Here is a 23,337-nt window from a genome sequence, read left to right as displayed (position 1 = left end):
TAGTTAAAAAATAGACATTACTGTATATTAATGTGTGGGCCTGTTAGTACTGTATATGTGTACATGTGACTGTATATATTCGAGCGGGTTTAGTAGTGTATGTGTGTGTGTGTGTGTGTGTGCATAATAATGCAATGTTGTTTGCAGACTAACAAAAATACAGAAACATAACTGACAGAATATACATAGCAGAACAGCAACAACAAAACAGAAACCATTAAATAGAGACATGAGACCTAGGTGCAAAAGTAGGACCACATCTAATAGATTAACGAAAGAAGTATCGAGTGTATTTAGTTAAGTTTATGATTATGGCAGTTATTGACTCAGGAATGGAGGTGAAGTGTTCAGAAAAGCCAGGGAGTAATGTCCTTATCGCGATATAGTTGTCCATCTATGTATAATTTATCCACTGTAATGACTGCCTTTTTTCCTTCATTTATTTTCTGTTTTCGGATTGGGAAGAGTTGTTTCCGGCGTTCGAGAATGTCCTTTGGATATTGTTCATTGAGTCCACGTGCCTTTGAGTTGTCTGCCTTGCCTCTGAACCAGATCTTTGTGTTTATAGTGTTCGAATTTTGCAATGATCGCTCGTGGTCTGTTGTTGATGTTTCTGGATCTGATACGGTGAACACGGTGAAAGGTGATGCTCTGAACTGTTTCCGCTGGTAATTTGAGTTGTTTTATCATGAAGTCCTTGACAGATTTTTCGGCGTCGTCTGGAGTTTGTTCCGGGATGCCTGTAAAAACTAAATTGTCCCCCATGCTGCGCGATTGCAAGTCCAAAATGTTTTCTTTCATGGTTTTATTCTCGGCGACAATGGAAGTGAGTTGAATGGTAAGTCCTTGAATGGAGTTCTTTAAAACGTTTTTTTCTTTGGTGAGAGTGTCTATCTGTTCTTGGCTGAATTCCAAACTGTGCCGCAATTCCTGGAATTCCTTGTGTATGACTTCTATAAGTGCAATCCTGGTATCAAGTCCGGTGAGTTTATTTTCGATTGAGAGCAAAATGTCGCTTACCTCAGTGCAGCACGGTGGTTTGGGTGATGTGGATGGTGTTGTACTTGGGCTGAAAGGTGAATCGGGACGAGGTTTCTTGGAGTTTGGAGTGGGGTTACCTTGACTTTTTTTGTTGTGATCCGGTTTGTCCCTGTTCATGGTGCAGCAGAATGTGTTGTAGTGCGCGTCGATATATTCTTCGAGATGATCCAGGTTGTATAATATTATAATCCGGTTTTGAAACGGTTTTTGTTAGCAACATGTTTAGAGCATTCTTGTTTAGTTCACTCAAGATAATAAACCGACTCATCCCACACTCTAAAAAATGCTCTGTTGTTTTAACCCAATTGACCCTTCGCTAAGCCACACCCTAAAACCGTCACAGGCCAAATGTGGCTTAGCAACCGTAACTAGGCGCGAAAGGTCTGTCAAGCTTTCGAGCGAGGGAAACATGCCGAAGCGTTCTGCTTATGGAAAGTGCAAATCTGATACCCGGTATCCTAAAAGTTTGGACGGGGGGTGGAATTTTTTCCCTTCTCCAAACTTAAAACCCAAGGGCAGAAATTCTGTCAATTTGTCCTACCTTGTCAGATTTTCCTACTGTAGTGCAAAATTATAGCTGTATCTATCGATCCATGCTACCACTTCGAAAAATCCTACTGTGTGTTAGCGTTTGTGACTAACTTACATGAAATAATTCAGTGTAACTTTACCAAGGATTCTTATTGGGGTTATTGTAATCGTATTGCTTATTACAGTGCAAAATACCCCATCAGATTGTTGTGGATCAAGTAGTGTGGGAGAATATACAGGGAGTGCAGAATTATTAGGCACGTTGATTTTCTGATCATATTTTTTTTCCAGGCACATTTGACCAATTCCAAACCACAGTAATCCTAATAACTACTATTGATTTAGTATTTAATAATGTATAAGTGATATATAATTGTTCATGAAGGCTGGAAATGATAAACACCTTATATTGAGGTGTGCAGAATTATTAGGCATGTTTTCTTTTACAGATAAATTGAGCCAAAAAAGAGATTTAACTCAGACTGAAAAGTCAAAAAGTATTAAATGCCCATGAGAAGGATGCAATACTAATGCAATACTAGACATTGCAGTTAAGGCATGACCATTGGACAGTGAAATGCTCGTTGGGTCAGCAGGGTCAGACAAAAACATGTGGTGAAGAAAAGACACCTATTAACCGCAAAAGAATTAAGAATTAAGGTGAAGAATTAAGGGTGAAACCATCAGGAACCCTTTAGTCTCCAGCGCCACCATTTTCCAGAGCTGCAACCTACCTGGAGTCTCCAGAAGTGCAAGGTGTCAGGATCTCAGAGACTTCAGTTAGGTAAAGAATCCTAAAAAATGACCCCCACTAAATAAGAATCACAAGCTGAAGTGTTGTAAAATACATGAAGAAGGTTTTTTTATAGGCTTTATGGACAGATAGGTTGAGAGTGACTCTTGAAGGACCAGCACCACATCCTCTAGTACCACTGTTTGAAGAATTCATCTTCCAGAATCTGGCAGTATGTTTTGGGAGTTCATTTTTAGTCCATCTCTGCAAAACGGACTTCAGGATGGACTAAAATGAACTCCCAAAATGTACTGCCAGATTCTGGAAGATGAATTCTTCAAACAGTGGTGCTAGAGGATGTGGTGCTGGTCCTTCAAGAGTCACTCTCAACCTATAAAACCTATAAAGCCTATAAAAAAGCAGGCTTCATGTATTTTACAACACTTCAGCTTGTGATTCTTATTTAGTGGGGGTAATTTTTTAGGATTCTTTACCTAACTGAAGTCTCTGAGATCCTGACACCTTGCACTTCTGGAGACTCCAGGTAGGTTGCAGCTTTGGAAAATGGTGGCGCTGGAGACTAAAGGGTTCCTGATGGTTTCACCCTTAATTCTTCACCTTAATTCTTAATTCTTTTGCAGTTAACAGGTGTCTTTTCTTCACCACATGTTTTTGTCAGATCCTGCTGACCCAATAAGCATTTCTGCCAGAAAGACTCGGGAGATTAAATACTGTGACAATAATCCATTTATTAACAACCCAGCAAGCAATAAAGTATATTGGCATAGGCCCCGTCCGTAGCTAGCAATCTGAGGGTCCGGACTCTGCATATCCTGCCTGAAGACGAAGGCAGAGGCGCAGCCGACCCCCCCCGTGAGGTATGGAAGGGACCATCCTGGTGGTGGGGTGGATGTAGGGAAGGATTTAACTTGGAGGTGGTGGGGAGGATGGCGGTGAATTGGAGCGTCAGCATCTGCGAACTCAAACATGCGTAAGTACCGATCTTTTATACCCAGGTATTTAGCATGTGATTGGATAGATAAAATTAAAGTGACATGACAATTAAGTCTTCCCGGCAGAACTTATGCTAAAGCTTCCATTTCTGCCAGAAAGACTCGGGAGATTAAATACTGTGACAATAATCCATTTATTAACAACCCAGCAAGCAATAAAGTATATTGGCATAGGCCCCGTCCGTAGCTAGCAATCTGAGGGTCCGGACTCTGCATATCCTGCCTGAAGACGAAGGCAGAGGCGCAGCCGACCCCCAAAAATGAGTGGAAGAAGGCTTCCACCTGGACGGAGCCCATCCTATCCCCCAAAAATGGTAAATAAAATAGACCCACCGGTCTTGTATCCTGAAGTTCCTACAAAGGAGAAAAACAAGAGTTAACATGTTAAGCGTGAACATGGGACACCGCCTGCTGATGGTTTTTTTTTTTTTTTTTTTTTAAGAAACACGTATAAACCACAGAGACAAGGCCGCAGGGCCGCGCGGTCTGCTAGACCACAGAAACAAGGCCGCAGGGCCGCGCGGTCTGTTAGACCACAGAGACAAGGCCGCAGGGCCACAAAGACAAGGCCGCAGGGCCACAGAGACAAGGCCGCCGGGCCACACGGCCTGATAGACCACAGAGACAAGGCCGCCGGGCCACACGGTCTGGTAGACCACAGAGACAAGGCAGCAGGGCCGCGCGGTCTGCTAGACCACAGAGACAAGGCCGCAGGGCCGCGCGGTCTGTTAGACCACAGAGACAAGGCCGCAGGGCCGCGCGGTCTGTTAGACCACAGAGACAAGGCCGCAGGGCCACAAGGACAAGGCCGCAGGGCCACAGAGACAAGGCCGCCGGGCCACAGAGACAAGGCCGCCGGGCCACACGGTCTGCTAGACCACGAGACAAGGCCGCAGGGCCACAGAGACAAGGCCGCCGGGCCACACGGCCTGATAGACCACAGAGACAAGGCCGCAGGGCCACACGGTCTGCTAGACCACAGAGACAAGGCCGCAGGGCCACACGGTCTGCTAGACCACAGAGACAAGGCCGCAGGGCCACACGAAAAAAGGCAAATAAAATAGACCCACCGGTCTTGTGTCCTGGAGTTCCTACAAAGAAGAAGAATAAGAGTTAACATGTTAAGCGTGAACATGGAACGCCGCCTGCTGATGGCTAAAAAGGTCAATTCATGATAAAACAGAACTTGAAGTTATAATTTGTAGAGGAGTACTACACATGAGCAATTCATATCTGTTGCTGCATAAATGTAACAGTTTTTACATATATTTTTTATTTTTTATTTTTATTTATTTAAACATGTATAAACCACAGAGACAAGGCCGCAGGGCCACACAGTCTGCTAGACCACAGAGACAAGGCCGCAGGGCCATACGCCATCTTTGATATAGTAGAAAGACCATGCTATCATAACGTACCGAGCCGAATTGGCCGGAACACCACCACCAGTAATTGCATAGGGATTTACCAGAACCATTACTGGAGAGCTTGCTGAGCTTCAAGGATGATTTTAGAATCTGTCTTATATAAGACTTGAATGCAGAAGAACATAATCTTCCCGGTAGCTTAAATGCTGGCCTAGAATTTCCGCTGTCGTAGCTGTAGAAAGTCTGATATGAAGAGAAGGAGGTAAACTGCAGCTTTTAAGTCAGTATAAAAGTGGGTCTGAACCAGGCCTTAGAGAGAGGTGCTCCATTAGATAAAAATAGGGGGGAGTGGTCAGAAGTCTTAGGATGAACGTGAAGATTTTTAACCTTAGAAGTGAAGGGACAGTAATTATTCTTCATCTTAGAAATTGTTCATGTGATACCAGAACCTTTAAAGTCATTCTAGAATGCTTAAGTAAAAGAGTAAAGAAATTGGGTGAGAAGTGACGATCAGAACAGGAAAGACCGAGAGTAGAATCAAACTGATTAGTTTCTAAAGTGAATTTCCCTGGACACATGAAGCCGAAAGGCTTATAAAACATGGCTTCTATCGGAATATCGGTGTAAGTGGAAGATCAACCTTAAAAGCTTTGAACGTACCTGATGTTTGTTAAGACAAGTAGGTAATCTTAGTTTTACCTTTGGAATTATGGGAGAGTTTAATGAACATGCCTGATGGTTTAAGCATTGCTGAAGAAACCATCTTGACCATCGTGGAATCCTGCATTCAAATGCTTCTTGATAGGAGAGACCTTAGTAGAGGATGCCAACTCCGCGCGTTGAGCTATGTTCGTAGCAACACCAATCTGAAAGAATGGCCCATGCACAGGCGAGTTAGAGATCACACATCTTTCCATCTGCAGTTAGGAGGATTCTAAACCCCTGGGCGTAGCTCCCGCTCACATCTTGATAGAACACCATCTAACCGTCAACCTGCTGAGAGAACCCCCAAAAGAAAATAAACCAGAACAGCATGACAAATACATAACATGCGCATGTGATTGAGAACACCGGACGACGCCCTTGCAAAAGGAAAAATAATGTTTTATATGTTTAAGCTTTACTAGCTAATAAAACCATAACTAGCTATATAGGAACCGACACCGCTACCGAACCTTAGAAAGAGATCGAAGCGAAATCTTCATTTGATACCTAAGCCAGGATAATACTGTGTGATTTTAGCCACGTTTGGCAGTATGAGACAATATCGCAATCCTAAAAATTCCTAGAATAAAATCTGATGTCTTTAATAATTAGTTTGACATGTTCCCCAACGCCATGATAATTTAGTGAATTAGTTGATGTAAAACTCCAGACACTTCTTCGTGCGTCTGATTAACATACAGCCTGCTGTAAATGCACTGAGATCCCCCAGGGTGGCATCAGGATCGCAGTCTGAAAAGCAACAAATCACAATGTCTATAAGCGCACCGTGTGTGCCAACTTTAGTGAAGAGAAAAACTTACTGCGAGAGAACTCGCTGTTTGCGGCGCAGCCAGAAATCAATACGCATATGCAGACTGTGCAACAGTCAATGCTATATTTACTCCCCTGTATATTGTTTTAGTCACAATAGAATTCAGTTCGAGTGTAACTGATCACAGGCATGTCTTTTCTGTAGCTCAAACAGTAGAGCATGGCACCAGCAACGCCGAGCCGCGGGCCCGATTCCCAGGAAAAGCAAGACCCGAAAACGCCAAATGTGCACCCTGAATGCAACTCAAGGTGCCCGGACAAAAGCGTCCGCCAAATGCATAAATGTAATGTCCATTACACAAAACAGAAAACACACAATCAGGATTGAATGGTTCAGAGCTTGTTCACCGCTAATTCTGCCTTCCAGTGCATACGTTTGACCAACGAATAGTAGAACATCCAATAGATCATGATTCGGTGTAGTCAGATTGACCACAGCGGTTTCCACTGAGTTTATCTGAACTGAAGCATTTGGCAGTTTCATGCATTTATAAAGGAGTGCACTCTGCTCACTATATTCATGAAAGATTTGAATAATTGTATTCCCGTGCTGCCATTTAGATGCTGTGCGATGCAATCTTATGTTAACAGGTCGGATTGAGTAAGGAATTAAATTAGAACTGCTATCGAATATCAAGTCAACCTTGTTTTGTAAGCAAACCTTACCCAACATATGATGCTGAGAGTACAAGCGAGATACACATTTGTTTTATTCATGAATGTAGCCATGGCGTCCTAGCACGGAAGACCAAGGGAGACATAACACCAAATTCTAAGTTTCTAGAAATATAAGGGTGATTCTTCAATTGGGGGCTATTTTGCCATCTTACATTTTGATGAATGAAATTTGGTTGAATTTTGTTAAAATTATGTCAAGACAATGTTTACATGCTTTGATGTAAAGATATAAGGCCACAACTGAGCTTAAATGTAATTTGAGTATTTGATAACTATTTGCCAACTGGCACTGCAAAACGTCATTACCATCACAACATCAAAAAGTATCATAATGCAAAGAATGTATCAAGGAGATAATTTAAACTAATTTATCTTGCAAACATTGTTAACCTTCAACAATACGTATAAAAAACGAAATGTTTCCATTCAGCGAATAATTACATATATTTTCTTGTTCTCACCATCAAAATGTGTTTTTCTGTGTTCATCAAAGCACACTTTTGTTTAATTTCTGGAAAATTAATTTTAGATGTATTTTCTTTGAATAGGTGGATGAGTATTTCATTAGGCTTTCCATGTAGCACCTGAAGATTGAACATAAAACAGCACCTTTATATGAGCACAGAACGCTATAGATCTTCCTCATAGGGAAGGAAGCCATATCGAATCACGAAAGGAAGCCAGTCCAACGCTTGGTGCCCCGTATGTTTGAGCAAAATATGTACTCTGCTGGATGACAGCCAACACTTCAAGCTTGAAACTTTGTTGTGACAGTTAAATTGCATATGTGACGAACTCACAACACTTGGAAGATGAATCTAACGCCATTGAATCAGACCCCAGCAAACACAGCAACGTTGTAAAAACTTTTTTTTCACGTTGTGAAAAGGTCGTGATAACGTTTTTATCCTACGTATTTAATACGACAAGATGGCGGGTTTTTTTCACGTTATAAAAACGTTTTTTCACAACGTTGCAGAAACGTATTTATAACGTTTTTATCACGTTACCACGTCTCCTTTCAACGTTGCAGAAACGTATTTATCACGTTACCACGTCTCCTTTCAACGTTGCAGAAACGTATTTATCACGTCCAAACTGTTCTTCACTTCACACATGTAATCAAAATGTTTTTACTGTTATGTTTGAAAAATGACTTTAATATAAAACAATATAACTACAGTAAGAGAAATAGATTAAGTGGTATTTATAGATCTCTTTATAATTCGTCATAGGCTAGTCACAGGTTACGATATTTCTGTACATCTGAATATTCAGCGCATTACTAACACTTTTTACATTTCACCTTACCTGTAGGGCGGACCTCTGGTTGTTGCCCATTTTATAAAACTACATTAACATATGTAGTACTAATAATTTATACTATACACAAATAGTCACTCATTGTATTTATTCACACAATATAAGAAATATGATTAGGTCGTTCACAAAAAAGAAAAATCTGTCATTTACTCATCCCTGCGTAAATCCAATGTAAACCTGTATGACTTTCTTTCCACTGTTGAACAAATGGAGGTGTTAATGTTAACCTTAGTCAGGAGATAAGCATAATGTTCCTTATTCACCATTCACTTTTTTTGAACCAAAGAAAGTGAATGGTGAATAAGGTCAGAAACATTAACTTTAAAGTCTAACAAAGTCACACAAGTTTGGAACAACAACAAAAGTGTTAAATGATAACACCTTTGTCATTGTTTGTAGAGATAATGTATAATTAAATTCCAGTACTTTCAAGGACCTTGAGATTTTTTTCAAAGACTACAATTAGCGCCCTCATTAATAATAACAGAAAATTCTTAACAGATAAATAAAACTACGCCGATAAAACAAAATGGTACAAATAAAGTACAGCAAATTTAAATAAGAACATTAACAAATAGAAAAATCCAAGAAATGTCAGTGCACAGATATTATAACAGAAAAAAACTCATCTGTAAAATGTACATTTTCTCTAACTAGTTACAAATTATTTTATTGCAATTGTTATAATAATTAAAATACAATTTATAACTTATCAATTAATATACATTACATATGTAAAGTTTATAATGGCTATTATTGTTCAATAAATAATATTTTATAATATTTGCATACTTGATTTTGAGAAACAGTCTGTGTTTTAGTTGTTTTTCAGCGCTTCCGTAGCAGGTTACATTGTTATGCCAGTAGGTGACAGCAAGGGGCTGTCTTAATGAGTGAGTTAGTAAGTAAACCATTAATTCAATGCAGATTCATTCTGTTATAGTGCTGAATTCTGTGACCCTAGTTATAAGGTTAGGATTAGGGATGGGTTTAGTTGTAACAGTCAACTAGGGTCACATAATTTGGTAGGTCAGATTTCGGCACAACACCAGAAATCTGACGCTTCATTTCACAGAGATCATTGCATTTACTAACGTTGACCCCGTCATGTAAAATCCCCTTAACCACTGAAAGAATACTATGACAAAGATATAGATATACAGCAAATGTGGGGGGAAGTATGTTTCACACTGGTGCACTAAATAGATGTATTATAGCAAACAAAGTTTAGTCATGTTCCTGAGTAATATCTGCATGCACCTAATTCTGCAGAGAACATATAATATGACAGCAGACAGCAATCCATATGAGAGAGAAATCTGGTGTGGAAGGTGGATCTGGAACCGACTTCTGTCCAGGCTGTCACAACATCTCTTGTTTATCTGTCTTCACAAACTGCCCTGAAATACAATTCAAATATCAACAAGGATTGTTATAAATATAATGTGAGGTTCTTACATTCAAAATGCTCATTTGGCCTCTGTGTTAAAGTGTGCAGAGAATTCTGCCGGACTGAAATTTAGTCTTTTAGTCATTCATACCCTTCTTATACTAATGGTAACAAATTTATAACAACAATAAATAACTCTCAAAACTAAATCTCTTTAATACTGCAAATACCACGTAGAGTCATATGATTTCCGTGATGCAAAAACATGCATGAAACCACAGAATCCAGTCACAATTTACTGTATAAAGCGGAACGCCACAGAATTTGGCAATTTTTGAATTAATAAATTAAAAGTAGGGCGGTACAATGAATCAGATACCGATACAGACTAGTGTCTGTGAATATTAAAGCTAAAAAAACTGCTAATGAAATCTGAAGTCTTTATGTTCTGCCATGTCTGTGTGAATGAGCGCTGCAGTTTCGACTACTACGCAAACTAAAGCGTGTGTGACGCTTGCAATGATTTCAGTGTCTGCTGTCTCTCTATACATTAACTTTATCTGCAGAGCTGCTCTCAGAGTCACTTCATGAACATTTTACCATTTAATTTACAAGAACTATCAACATTTGTTGTATCATATACACACAGGAATGTTTGAGGTTTTACTTACAAGTCAGATGGTTCATAGTACCTTAGAGATGTTCTCTGCACATCCATCAGAATCTAGAAACATAAACAATTTGTCACAGAGCCAACAATATGTGGTATACAATGTCAGGTTTATTAGAAATAAATAAACTAGAGCACGTGGTTAAAATGCTGAAAAAAGTAAGAATATACAGGATACAATATATAATATCTTTAGATATCAGAATTTATGTTTTGAGGTTTTACAGATGCATGGAGATATATACGTAATAATAATAATTGATGGAAAACCATGTAAGATAAAAGAAAAAAGGTGTTTGAAATAGTTTCAGCTCATTGTCACGCTCCTTGTGAGTGACGTCACCGATTAACTTTACAGTGCAAACTTTTAGGTTAAATAATTAGATTAACGTTACTTCCATTCATCCATTGACAAATTGCCAGCAAAACGTTAACAAAACTATCAAGCCCTCTTATCTTCACATAATATGTGATTAAAACCCCAAACTTTCATAAACAAGAGCTCAAGGCTAGTTACATTAGCCTAAGTTAACGTTACCTTTCATAAAGTTAGCCTAACGGCTAACGGATTTTTTCCGAAGACACTAACGTTAAACCATTTCTATAAATTAAATATTCAACATAACAACGGAACAGTTGTATGTATTATATGTGTAGTTTAACATTATATGTGTAATTTTAGGGATTAAACTTACCTGAAATCAGTGAAAACAACAGTGACAGGACGCAGGCGGAGTCTTGCTGTTTCACTGTGTCGCCCCGTTTCCATGGTAACTCCCACCGCTCCAGTTTAAAAGCGACTCGGATGTTCAACACGCACGCCCATTAAACACGTCATATGTCAATTACACAGCGTTTCAAGAATTAAAACATCACATAGGCTTACTGATGGAGTAGAAAATGTCCCGAAAGTTGATAACGTTGTTTAATTGGATAGTGCAGCCTAGCCCTACATCATCACAGCCTAGTTCGTGCGTATATAGTAATATTTATACGCATTTTCGTGTGGTCGGGCTCATTTTTACACTCTATGAGCTGTTTGATCCACGCGCCAGGCTCGTGATGAGCTATGAAACAACAATAATCGATTGGATTATTCTAATTGCTATCAGTTAAATGAGCAGAGACCACTGAAAGTAAGCATTCACATATTAGGCTACCTTTAAGTCCTTTTGATATCGAATGCTCAGCTGCATAAATCAGTCTCACTCAGTCACTGAATCGCCTCAATGGTAAAATGTTACTGATATTTTTACACAAACAGAAAGTAGCCTATCATTGGAGGTTTGGCATCTGGTTGTATTTTGGTACTGTCATGACGTTTTTTAAACGTCCTATTCCAACGTGCAGATTACGTTATTTTAACACCAGAATAAAACGTCTAACAAAAGTTGTAGCTTGGTAGTAGACAAACGTAATATTTACGTTTTTTTGACTACTTAAAGAAAACGTACCAGGTTGGTATTTTTACAACGTTTTTGAAACGTTTTATTTTGGTTACATTATTTTTCTATTTAAAAAACGTTTTTAAAACGTCTTTAAAACGTTGTACTGCAACATTACCTAATTGCAACCAAAATACAACGTTGTGAAACGTTGTAAAAACGTTTTGTGTTTGCTGGGACCGGATCAAAGCACTGATATCGGTGCTGTACCTAAATATGCTTATTTGCTCAGCATAGTTTTTAAATTCAATTTTAGTGATCTGATAACACTGAACCCAATCGCGATTTCAGCTTAACTTCAGTTCAACATGAAGCCCCGATTAAATGGGTGCATGACATGTTGCTTTAAAACCCGTGTTAATTTTCCTTGCATTCGTAGGGAGAATGATAGAGTCAAAATATGCTGTGCATATCTGTTCTGTTTCAGTTTTATAACAAAATACTATCTATAGCGGTAACCGGTGTCATGCGAATCATTTACGAGCACTATGGGCACAAACGAGTCACAACGAGAGATCACGTTGCACGAGCAGACCGGCAAACACCTGTGCGCGTCTCACACGATGCATGTGTGTGCTCTATGCAGACATGCTTGCGACAAAGTTGAAAAAGAGTAATATACTACACCCAATCGGCATCGGAATGCATAACCATATGCATATCACTGTGATAAATGCTGATGTAGTGATGTCGTCAGAATGGTGATGAAAACCACAGCCGTGTCTTTGATAACATGCCCAGATAGTCCTCATGAAGCGATTGATCTGAGTCTGACGTGAGACTTGCTCTTGTTAGTGAAGCACTCGCGTCTGTTACTGCGGTAACTCATTGAACAGAATGAAAGGCTGACATGGACTTAGAACGCCACTGTAAACACATTATTAGTTATCGTAGGACCAGCGATCGACCACTACGGAACGCCCGGATCGTCAAGTGAATTGGAGCGTCAGCATCTGCGAACTCAAACATGCGTAAGTACCGATCTTTTATACCCAGGTATTTAGCATGTGATTGGATAGATAAAATTAAAGTGACATGACAATTAAGTCTTCCCGGCAGAACTTATGCTAAAGCTTCCATTTCACTGTCCAATGGTCACGCCTTAACTGCAATGTCTAGTATTGCATTAGTATTGCATCCTTCTCATGGGCATTTAATACTTTTTGACTTTTCAGTCTGAGTCAAATCTCTTTTTTGGCTCAATTTATCTGTAAAAGAAAACATGCCTAATAATTCTGCACACCTGAATATAAGGTGTTTTTCATTTCCAGCCTTCATGAACAATTATATATCACTTATACATTATTAAATACTAAATCAATACTAGTTATTAGGATTACTGTGGTTTGGAATTGGTCAAATGTGCCTGGAAAAAAAATATGATCAGAAAATCAACGTGCCTAATAATTCTGCACTCCCTGTATATATATATAATATAAGCGGTAGAATGTTATCATTGCAAAGTGGTCAGGCTAATGTCTTGTGTTTATTCCACAAGATTTATGGATAAGCTGTTTGATTTTATATTTATTCGATTATTTTCTAATTTCATTTACCCTGCTGTGCATGAACATAGCTGTTCCTCAATTTGTGTTTCACATTTGAATGGTCAGCCTATGAAGCGGCTGCTGCTTGCGCTGGGACCAATAGGCTTTAGCTTCAATTTTGATTAAATTATTCGGTTACATATTATGTAATGGATATATCCCTCGAATGCATACTGCAGTCCCTTTTGTCTTGCTCTCTAAGATATTTCACCTGTTCACCAAAAAAAAGAAGCTTGTCAGGCCTAGCAACAGTAACTAAGGAGGGCAGGGTTTAACGAAGGGTCAATTTTGGGTCAAATTTGGGACATGAGACGTTTTGATGTGTTGAGCTATATGTGCTTGTGCAACTTATTTGCCCGATTGAAACTGTGTGCCTCTAGTTTAAAGAGACAAATGATGTTCATGTCATGTAGTTAACTTTGAAAATTTATTTTAAGGGTCCAACAAAACTACGTATGATATCATTCTTGCCATCATTTGTGTTTTCATAATTTTTTTATGTTAGTTACAAAATTGATTAGTGAACCTCATTCTGTGCCGATTTGATCAATAAATAGCCAATGAGTGCAAACATTGCAAGCATTAATGTATGTTTTGCCTTTTGTGGATTAAACAGACACCTTCAGCAAGAATATCTGATCTCCACCTTCTTGTAAACTCAAACCATTGGTCTGATTTCACTCTATGTGTCTGATGCTGACGTCTCTTCAATGTTCTTCACTTCTTGTAGATCTGATGTCATAAACCAGCACAGCAACAACAGCCACGCCCACCACTGCAGTGATGACCAATCGGATCACAGCTTCAAAAGTATCACAACAGCAGGTACAGTCTGAAAAAAAGAGCACTGAATCAGAATTGTGCATTTAGGTCTCTTTCAAACAGACTTATAGGTGCAGGATTTGTGGGTAATTGTGAGCTCAAGCATCCATTGGAACATGCACGCTTTCCTTGCTTAGCCAAATAACATTAGCTGTACTGTTTTAAGGAACACGTCACTTTTTAAAAAAATAGGCTCATTTTCCAATTCCCCTAGAGTTGAACAGTTGAGTTTTACCATTTTCAAATCCATTCAGCCGATCTCCGGGTCTGGTGGTAGCACTTTTAGCAAAGCTTAGCATAGATCATTGAATCTGATTAGACTGTTAGCATCTTGCTCAAAAAATATTTTTCCTATTCAAAACTTGACTCTTCTGTAGTTACATCGTGTACTAAGGCCAACGGAAAATGTAAAGTTGTGATTTTCTAGGCCGATATGGCTAGGAACTATACTCTCATTCCTCTCATAATCAAGGAACTTTGTTGCCATACCATGAGTGCAGCGGCGCAATTATATTACTCAGCGCCTGAAAATAGGCTAACTTCCGTCTACATAACCAACGTGACAACCTGCTTGCACAGAGACCGTGCTGGGGACTAATTTCAGGCACTACATAATATCATTATAGAATATCTTTATTAAATGTTTGTAACCAAGCAGATCCTAAGCCCCATTCATTACCATAGTATTTTTTTTTACTATGGTCGTCATTGGGGCCTGAGATCTGTTTGGTTACGTTTGGTTTAAATGTGTGAATAGTGAAGCCAATTTACACATTCTCTACTCACCAGAGACTTTGATATTGACTCTCTTGTATGTGGTCTCTCCTCTGGTAAGTGATAGATCATAAAGTCCAGAGACTGTGATATTGACTCTCTTGTATGTGGTCTCTCCTCTGGTAAGTGATAGATCATAAAGTCCAGAGACTGTGGTTCTGGTGTTTGTGATGGTCAGAGATCCGGTTTGATCCGGCTTTAGTCTCTGAATCTCCCACCAGGACCATCAAACGTAGAGCTGGTTTGCGTGTGTCGGCTGATTTGAGCTATTTGAATGCTTCCAAAAGTCCACCGTATCCTCAAATATTTCTTTACTTCAGTGACACCAGTGTATAGAGTGGCAGAATCTCCTTCCATCACTGACACTGACTCCACTTCATCTGTCACATCTAGAGAACAAACATGAACATGAACTAAGAATCTAAAATAAGTTTGTTGGTTATTAATGACCAAACTAGTTGTAGTTTTATTATTATTTAAATCTATTTAGTGCAAAAGGTGTACATTAATCAATTCGGGCCTTATTATAAGAAATATAATATATACAGGTGCTGGTCATATAATTAGAATATCATCAAAAATTGTATTTATTTCACTAATTCCATTCAAAAAGTGAAACTTGTATATTATATTCCTTCATTACACACAGACTGATATATTTCAAATGTTTATTTCTTTTAATTTTGATGATTATAACTGACAACTAAGGAAAATCCCAAATTCAGTATCTCATAAAATTAGAATATTACTTAAGACCAATACAAAGAAAGGATTTTTAGAAATCTTGGCCAACTGAAAAGTATGAACATGAAAAGTATGAGCATGTACAGCACTCAATATTTAGTTGGAGCTCCTTTTGTCTGAATTACTGCAGCAATGCGGCTTGGCATGGAGTCGGTCAGTCTGTGGCGCTGCTCAGGTGTTATGAGAGCCCAGGTTGCTCTGATAGTGGTCTTCAGCTCTTCTGCATTGTTGGGTCTGGCATATCGCATCTTCCTCTTCACAATACCCCATAGATTTTCTATGGGGTTAAGGTCAGGCGAGTTTGCTGGCCAATTAAAGGGGTGGTAAACCACGATTTCACTATTCTAACTTTAGCTAGCGTGTAATGTTGCTGCTTGAGCATAAACAACATCTGCAAAGTTACAACGTTCAAAGTTTAAAGCAAAGGGAGATATTTGCTTTTAAAGAAATCAGTTTCTAAGGACTACAGCAAACGGCCAGCAGGCGACTACAGACATTCCTTCAGGGTTGGTGACATCACCAGGCTCAATATTTACGTAAACCCCTCCTCCGAGAATATTAAATAAGGGGGGGTGAGGCCATTTTGTATCACGGCACTGTTGTGGTATAGTTAGGCTGGAGTGTTGTTGCCGCGATGCCAAGGAAACGCTGTTATTTTCATCCGGATTTCAGGTCTGGGGTACTTGCTTTGTTCAGCCTTCCTTGTGGGACGGGGGTGCGTTGCAGAGCGTTTAACATACAGCATGTTATATGCACGTGTGTGTTTGAGACGGAGGGGAACAGGCGCGCGCGGGGCTCCCGCAGCACATCCACGGAGGAAAACTTCCGCAAACTTCGCGAGTTCAATGCCGGATTTGAACAACGTCAGCTGCGTGAGACAAACACTGCCAGTGCGTGGATGCACGACGCGCGCGCTGCACATTTCACGGAGGAAAACTTCCACCATTTTCGCGAGTTCAATTCAGGATATGCACAACGGCTTGTCCTGAAAGCTGGATTTACAAACAGAAGCTGTTTACGGGCCACAACCTGTAAGTCTGATTTATATTTCATCGATGTGTTTTCCTGTAATAGGTTGTAGCAAGGAAGTAAACAGATGACAATGCTGTTCTGCAAACCAGTCTGTTAAATGCTCATTCATACTTAATGTTATCCGACGAACACCTAACGTTACAAACACTAACGTTAAAATCTCTACAGCGAACTTGGCATTAGTGTAAATGATTCTTTGATTAGAGCTTTTATGTATTGTTTATCTACAGGCTTGCTAAACATGGTTCTGTGTGTGATTTGGCTAACTTACTAGTAAAGCCAGTGCTTAGTGTTCGTTTTGGGTTAGTTCTTGCGACAGATATTTGGCTATAATCGTTCTAAAAATACAAAAGTAACAGTGCCATTCAGTAGCGATCACTATAGACCTGCAGTCTTTACTCTTGAGGAATGAACAGGTTCTGCTCGATCATCTTCACTAAAATGTTCTGGGTCTGATTCGGGCTCATATGGTTTTATTGACGCCATTGTTTCTAATACTGCCAAAGCACAGCCTCCGGTGAAGGGAAGAGGCGTGACGTTTCCGACAAATGTGCACTAGGTGGTTAGCGAATCACAACACACTGGGACAGCTAACCAATCTGAGCCCATTGCGTATTTTTGAGGGACTGGCTTCATACAACCCGGAAAGCATCAGACTGTTTTACAAGGAGGGACAGAGCAGAGTAGAATAAAGGTCAAATATATGAAAAATAATGATTTTTTTTTTTAAACGAAGCATGAACAGTGCACCCCACAAACACAGTCAAGCCTTCAAAAGAATGTGTTTTACCACCCCTTTAAGAACAGGGATACCATGGTCCTTAAACCAGGTACTGGTTGCTTTGGCACTGTGTGCAGGTGGCAAGTCCTGTTGGAAAATGAAATCTGCATCTCCATAAAGTTGGTCAGCAGCAAGAAGCATGAAGTGCTCTAAAACTTCCTGGTACACAGCTGCATTGACCTTGGACCTCAGAAAACACAGTGGACCAACACCAGCAGATGACATGGCACCCCAAACCATCACTGACTGTGGAAACTTTACACTGGACCTCAAGCAACGTGAATTGTGTGCCTCTCCTCTCTTCCTCCAGACTCTGGGACCCTGATTTCCAAAGAAAATGCTAAATTTACTTTCATCAGAGAACATAACTTTGGACCACTCAACAGCAGTCCAGTCCTTTTTGTCTTTAGCCCAGGCGAGACGCTTCTGACGCTGTCTGTTGTTCAAGAGTGGCTTGACACAAGGAATGCGACAGCTGAAACCCATGTCTTGCATACGTCTGTGCGTAGTGGTTCTTTTAGTACTGACTCCAGCTGCAGTCCACTCTTTATGAATCTGCCCCACATTTTTGAATGGGTTTTGTTTCACAATCCTCTCCAGGGTGCGGTTATCCCTATTGCTTGTACACTTTTTTCTACCACATATTTTCCTTCCCTTCGCCTCTCTATTAATGTGCTTGGACACAGAGTTCTGTGAACAGCCAGCCTCTTTTGCAATGTCCTTTTGTGCCTTGCCCTCCTTGTGCAAGGTGTCAATGGTTGTCTCTTGGACAACTGTCAAGTAAGCAGTATTCCCCATGATTGTCTAGCCTACAGAATTAGACTGAGAGACCATTTAAAGGCCTTTGCAGGTGTTTTGCGTTAATTAGCTGATTAGAGTGTGGCACCAGGTGTCTTCAATATTGAACCTTTTCACAATATTCCAATTTTCTGAGATACTGAATTTGGGATTTTCCTTAGTTGTCAGTTATAATCATCAAAATTAAAATAAATAAACATTTGAAATATATCAGTCTGTGTAATTAATTAATATAATATACAAGTTTCACTTTTTGAATGGAATTAGTGAAATAAATCAACTTTTTGATGATATTCTAATTAAATGACCAGCACCTGTATATATTTCCTTAAATATACACATAAACAACAAGTTGTTCGTCACTATAGCAACAGTAGACCCCCGTTAATAGGCTATACCCCCGGGCATCGCACCCCCCTTGCGACATGCCTGTGTGATGTTTGTCATTTTGACCTTTAGTCTACATTAATCACACAGTGACTTAAACATGTCGAAAATCTATTTTAAATGATTAAAAATTCTCATAAAATACTAATGTTATTAGAACAAAAAATATGAATGTTTTTAATACAGTAATACTGCAGAAGTGAGTCATATGGATTCATTTTTCTCATTCATTTTCAAGAACGGCGCTGACAATTTCAGAAGAAAAGTCTGATGCCATGAACATATACACTCACCTAAAGGATTATTAGGAACACCATACTAATACTGTGTTTGACCCCCTTTCGCCTTCAAAACTGCCTTTATTCTACGTGGCATTGATTCAACAAGGTGCTGAAAGCATTCTTTAGAAATGCTGGCCCATATTGATAGGATAGCATCTTGCAGTTGATGGAGATTTGTGGGATGCACATCCAGGGCACGAAGCTCCCATTCCACCACATCCCAAAGATGCTTTATTGGGTTGAGATTTGGTGACTGTGGGGGCCATTTTCGTACAGTGAACTCATTGTCATGTTCGAGAAACCAATTTGAAATGATTCGAGCTTTGTGACATGGTGCATTATCCTGCTGGAAGTAGCCATCCGAGGATGGGTACATGGTGGTCATAAAGGGATGGACATGGTCAAAAACAATGCTCAGGTAGGCCGTGGCATTTAAACGTGGCATGGTTATTAGTGCCAGACGGGCCTGTCTGAATATTTCACAATCTGCTCAGTTACTGGGATTTTCACGCACAACCATTTCTATGGTTTACAAAGAAGGGTGTGAAAAGGGGAAAACATAGCCTGGTTAAAACCAGACCATTCTCAGTAGTAAAAGGTCTGGCAAAGCTTCATAGACAAATAATTTCCAAAGGGGCGTCACCAACGGGCTTCGCTCAAATGCTAAAACCAATCAGAGCGATGAGGGAGATGACGTATGCAGAGCGACGGAGAAACAGCTGAGACTGGAGAACGAACTCCCGAGGACGGGAGGACACTAGTCCGGTACTCTGCTAATGGACAAGCAGCGTTCTTGACAGTATCACTCAGTATATATTTGTATATTTTAGGCTACAATAAAACAAAATAATGATATTTTAAATATTAAACATATTATAGCCACACAAATGTAGTGCAGGCGATGCATATTATCTTCAATGCATGTATATAACAAAACGAAATATTAAAAAAACCCGGCCTCTTTTCGTTTACATAAAAAAAAAACATGTAATATGTGTGCATAATATAGGCTATGATTATCACTGTAATAAAATGAGATATGACATAAAACAAAATCCAGTCTCTTTTTGTTAAATGTTAGTTTAATGCGTGATCAATATCCATTAGAAAAGTATAAGTAAAAGGTATAAGAAGCTATACAATACATAAAGCAATTCAGTCAAAGAAAGTCAGCGCTAGGAGACTACAACGGTAAAGTTTAATAGCTTACAAATATAAAGTTATGAAACTTCACTTTGCCCTCAGACAAAACGATCTGTCAGGATTATAGATTAATGAGAGCAAAGATCAGCCGTTAGATCTACACAAGACGAATCATATCTTCACATCAGAGCCAGCGGCAGGCGGCAGAAGAACTGGCAGAGGAAAGGTGCCTCTCGGTGGGGTTGAGCGATTCAGCGCCGCTGATCCACTGGAGCTCACAACTCCGAAAACGGCAGATCAAATTTTCAAAAAGGCGCTCTCTTTACAAATAAACCACAGATTTGAGCTTTAAACATTCTCGCCTGAAAAGGACTTAAAACTAAATTTTGTGAAACATTAACACTACCAGAGGGCTCTCGCTAAGACAAGCAAGCTGGTATATCAGACTTTTGCCGAATCCAGTCGGTAAGACCGCGATAACATCTTTTTTAGATATGAAGGCTTCGAGTGTTGTTCTTTGCTCGGGTTTTAACGGAATGGAAAAGTTTAAATCGCTTAAAACAGCCGCGATAGCTGATTTTGAACGAGTGATGTTCCACTGCTGCATCCATCTTTGTAGTGTACAGAATCTGATTCACCGTCGCTGCGCTGTCGTCATTGTGTAAAGCCCGCCCCAACGTTTCTGATTGGTGCCTCGATTTCTAGGGCTTAGAAATGGGTTTGAATGGGCTCTTTGCCAGACTACTTGCAGAGCAAATCTAAATTTGCCGGAAGTTGTCTGGGTTTTCCCAGGCTAGAAAAAACATCCAGTATGCGGCAGTCCTGTGGGCGAAAATGCCTTGTTGATGCTAGAGGTCAGAGGAGAATGGGCCGACTGATTCAAGCTGATAGAAGAGCAACTTTGTCTGAAATAACCACTCGTTACAACCAAGGTATGCAGCAAACCATTTGTGAAGCCACAACACGCACAATCTTGAGGCGGATGGGCTACAACAGCAGAAGACCCCACCGGGTACCACTCATCTCCACTACAAATAGGAAAAAGAGGCTACAATTTGCACGAGATCACCAAAATTGGACAGTTGAAGACTGGAAAAATGTTGCCTGGTCTGATGAGTCTCGATTTCTGTTGAGACATTCAGATGGTAGAGTCAGAATTTGGCGTAAACAGAATGAGAACATGGATCCATCATGCCTTGTTACCACTGTGCAGGCTGGTGGTGGTGCTGTAATGGTGTGGGGGATGTTTTCTTGGCACACTTTAGGTCCCTTAGTGCCAATTGGGCATCGTTTAAATGCCACGGCCTACCTGAGCATTGTTTCTGACCATGTCCATCCCTTTATGACCACCATGTACCCATCCTCTGATGGCTACTTCCAGCAGGATAATGCGCCATGTCACAAAGCTTGAATCATTTCAAATTGGTTTCTCGAACATGACAATGAGTTCACTGTACTAAAATGGCCCCCACAGTCACCAGATCTCAACCCAATAGAGCATCTTTGGGATGTGGTGGAACGGGAGCTTCGTGCCCTGGATGTGCATCCCACAAATCTCCATCAACTGCAAGATGCTATCCTATCAATATGGGCCAACATTTCTAAAGAATGCTTTCAGCACCTTGTTGAATCAATGCCACGTAGAATTAAGGCAGTTCTGAAGGCGAAAGGGGGTCAAACACAGTATTAGTATTGTGTTCCTAATAATCCTTTAGGTGAGTGTATATTACGGATGCCACAATTCTCAATATAATATTGAACCGTTCGGTACGGCATTCACGGTTCAATACGCGCTTGTGAATTGCGGTTTGTTCGGTTTTGCATTGAATTCATTATTTTTCTACAAATTCTATAATTTGCCTCCATCCCAATACTGAACAACGCGACATACATTCGCATCACACGTTAGTGGTAGAGTTATACTCACGGAACACTATATATATTCATAATCAAGAAAGTTCATTATTTGCATGCGTTTTAAAGCCTTGCCGGCTCTTTCGCGTGCACGGTTTTAACATGCACTTTTCCGAGCGTGCGCACTAAACGCCTGTCAAACACGTGAATACTGAACTAAGTAGTCTTCTTACTGCGCTAATACTGTCAAATACACACAAGGTTAACATAAACACAGTCGGTTATGTCTAAAGTGAAAGTAAAATTGCGTGTGTCTGTATATTAGATGCAAGGAGGTCTTAAATTGACAGCAGCCCAGCCTAGTGAACACGCTGTCCTTAAAGGGACAGTTCACCTCTAAAATTATGTCATTATTTACTCACTCTAATATTGTTCCAAACCTGTATTCATTTCTCGATGACAGACTTTTCATTTTTGAATGAACTATCCCTTTAATGTTAATACAACAACAAAAGACAAAATCACTCACTGCTCTTGACTGAAAAACTAATACAGTATAGCTTTAATAAGAATCATTGTATATTTTATAGTGAAGTCTATGTAGTGTTTTATTTTTACATTTATTCATTCAACATTTATTCTTTCAACATACTTAAATGCTGCTGTACTGCTCTGAGCTGCCAGTGTAAATCTTTATATACATTTATTTTATATTCTACAATACACTAGGAATATGTACAAGGGTTTTTTTTAAAGTAAAGTTTTAAGTTTAAGTAAGGGTTTTCAAAAGTAAAATAAAGAAAGAGTATTGCAATAAAAACTAGTCTTTTTTTCTCCTTAACCTCTTGCTGTTCCTGTCGCCTAAGAATAGAACAACAAAAAACTGATGTGACAAGCCATCAGAACCGAACCGAAAACCATGGTTAAAAACCGAGGTATGTATTGAACCGTGGACTAACTGTATTGTTGCATCCCTAATATATATATGCACTCCAATGCACTGGTCAGTTTCTGCTCTGTTTACACACTTCATCTCTCTCTCACATGTCCACTTTTTTTTGAGAAGCTCCTGATTTTGGCCTGTCAAAATCACTAGGAGGCCCAGCCGCTGCAAACCGCTGGTGGGTGCCACCCAAAAAAAGTTGGGAGACCGACCGCATTTTTAGATTGGTCGGCTTGCTGATGGTGTGCCGACAGAGGTCCAACCGTGTCAAGCCGCTGACTTTGTGCCACCCAAAAAAACGCTGGCGTATCGCCAGGTCCTTGTTAACTGCACATGGGGTAGTTTAAAACTGCTGTCATCCTTCTTCTTCTTCTTCTTCCCTTTTTCGGCGGTTCGCACCAATTTCGCTCATTACCTCCACCTACTGTGAACTCGATCCATAGACCTATAACCACTACCCACTCCCTAGTCTCGTGTAGCCAGACCTTCAGACTGAGGGCAGAA

At 39.9% G+C, this 23,337-nt stretch overlaps 1 protein-coding gene across 2 annotated transcripts in view; it reads left to right on the top strand.

Annotated features, from left to right (window-relative positions):
• LOC307120386 (SLAM family member 5-like) overlaps positions 1 to 23,337 on the top strand; it is a 62,367-nt gene that overhangs the window by 24,798 nt on the left and 14,232 nt on the right. The window contains exons 1-2 of one of the 2 annotated variants that reach the window (XM_079807405.1): positions 14,003 to 14,099; positions 22,762 to 22,825. In XM_079807405.1, coding sequence (XP_079663531.1) covers positions 22,810 to 22,825 — 16 coding nt within the window. In that variant the 5' untranslated portion in view covers positions 14,003 to 14,099; positions 22,762 to 22,809. Of the gene's footprint in view, positions 1 to 14,002; positions 14,100 to 22,761; positions 22,826 to 23,337 lie in introns of those variants that run through there. The other variant, XM_079807406.1, reaches the window with a different exon arrangement.

The sequence above is a fragment of the Gobio gobio genome (genome assembly GCF_949357685.1).
Source record: "Gobio gobio genome assembly, chromosome: 24".
NCBI classification, from domain to species: domain Eukaryota; kingdom Metazoa; phylum Chordata; class Actinopteri; order Cypriniformes; family Gobionidae; genus Gobio; species Gobio gobio.
The sequence above is the reverse complement of the archived record's forward strand: the minus strand, read 5'-3'. Positions and strand labels throughout refer to the sequence as shown.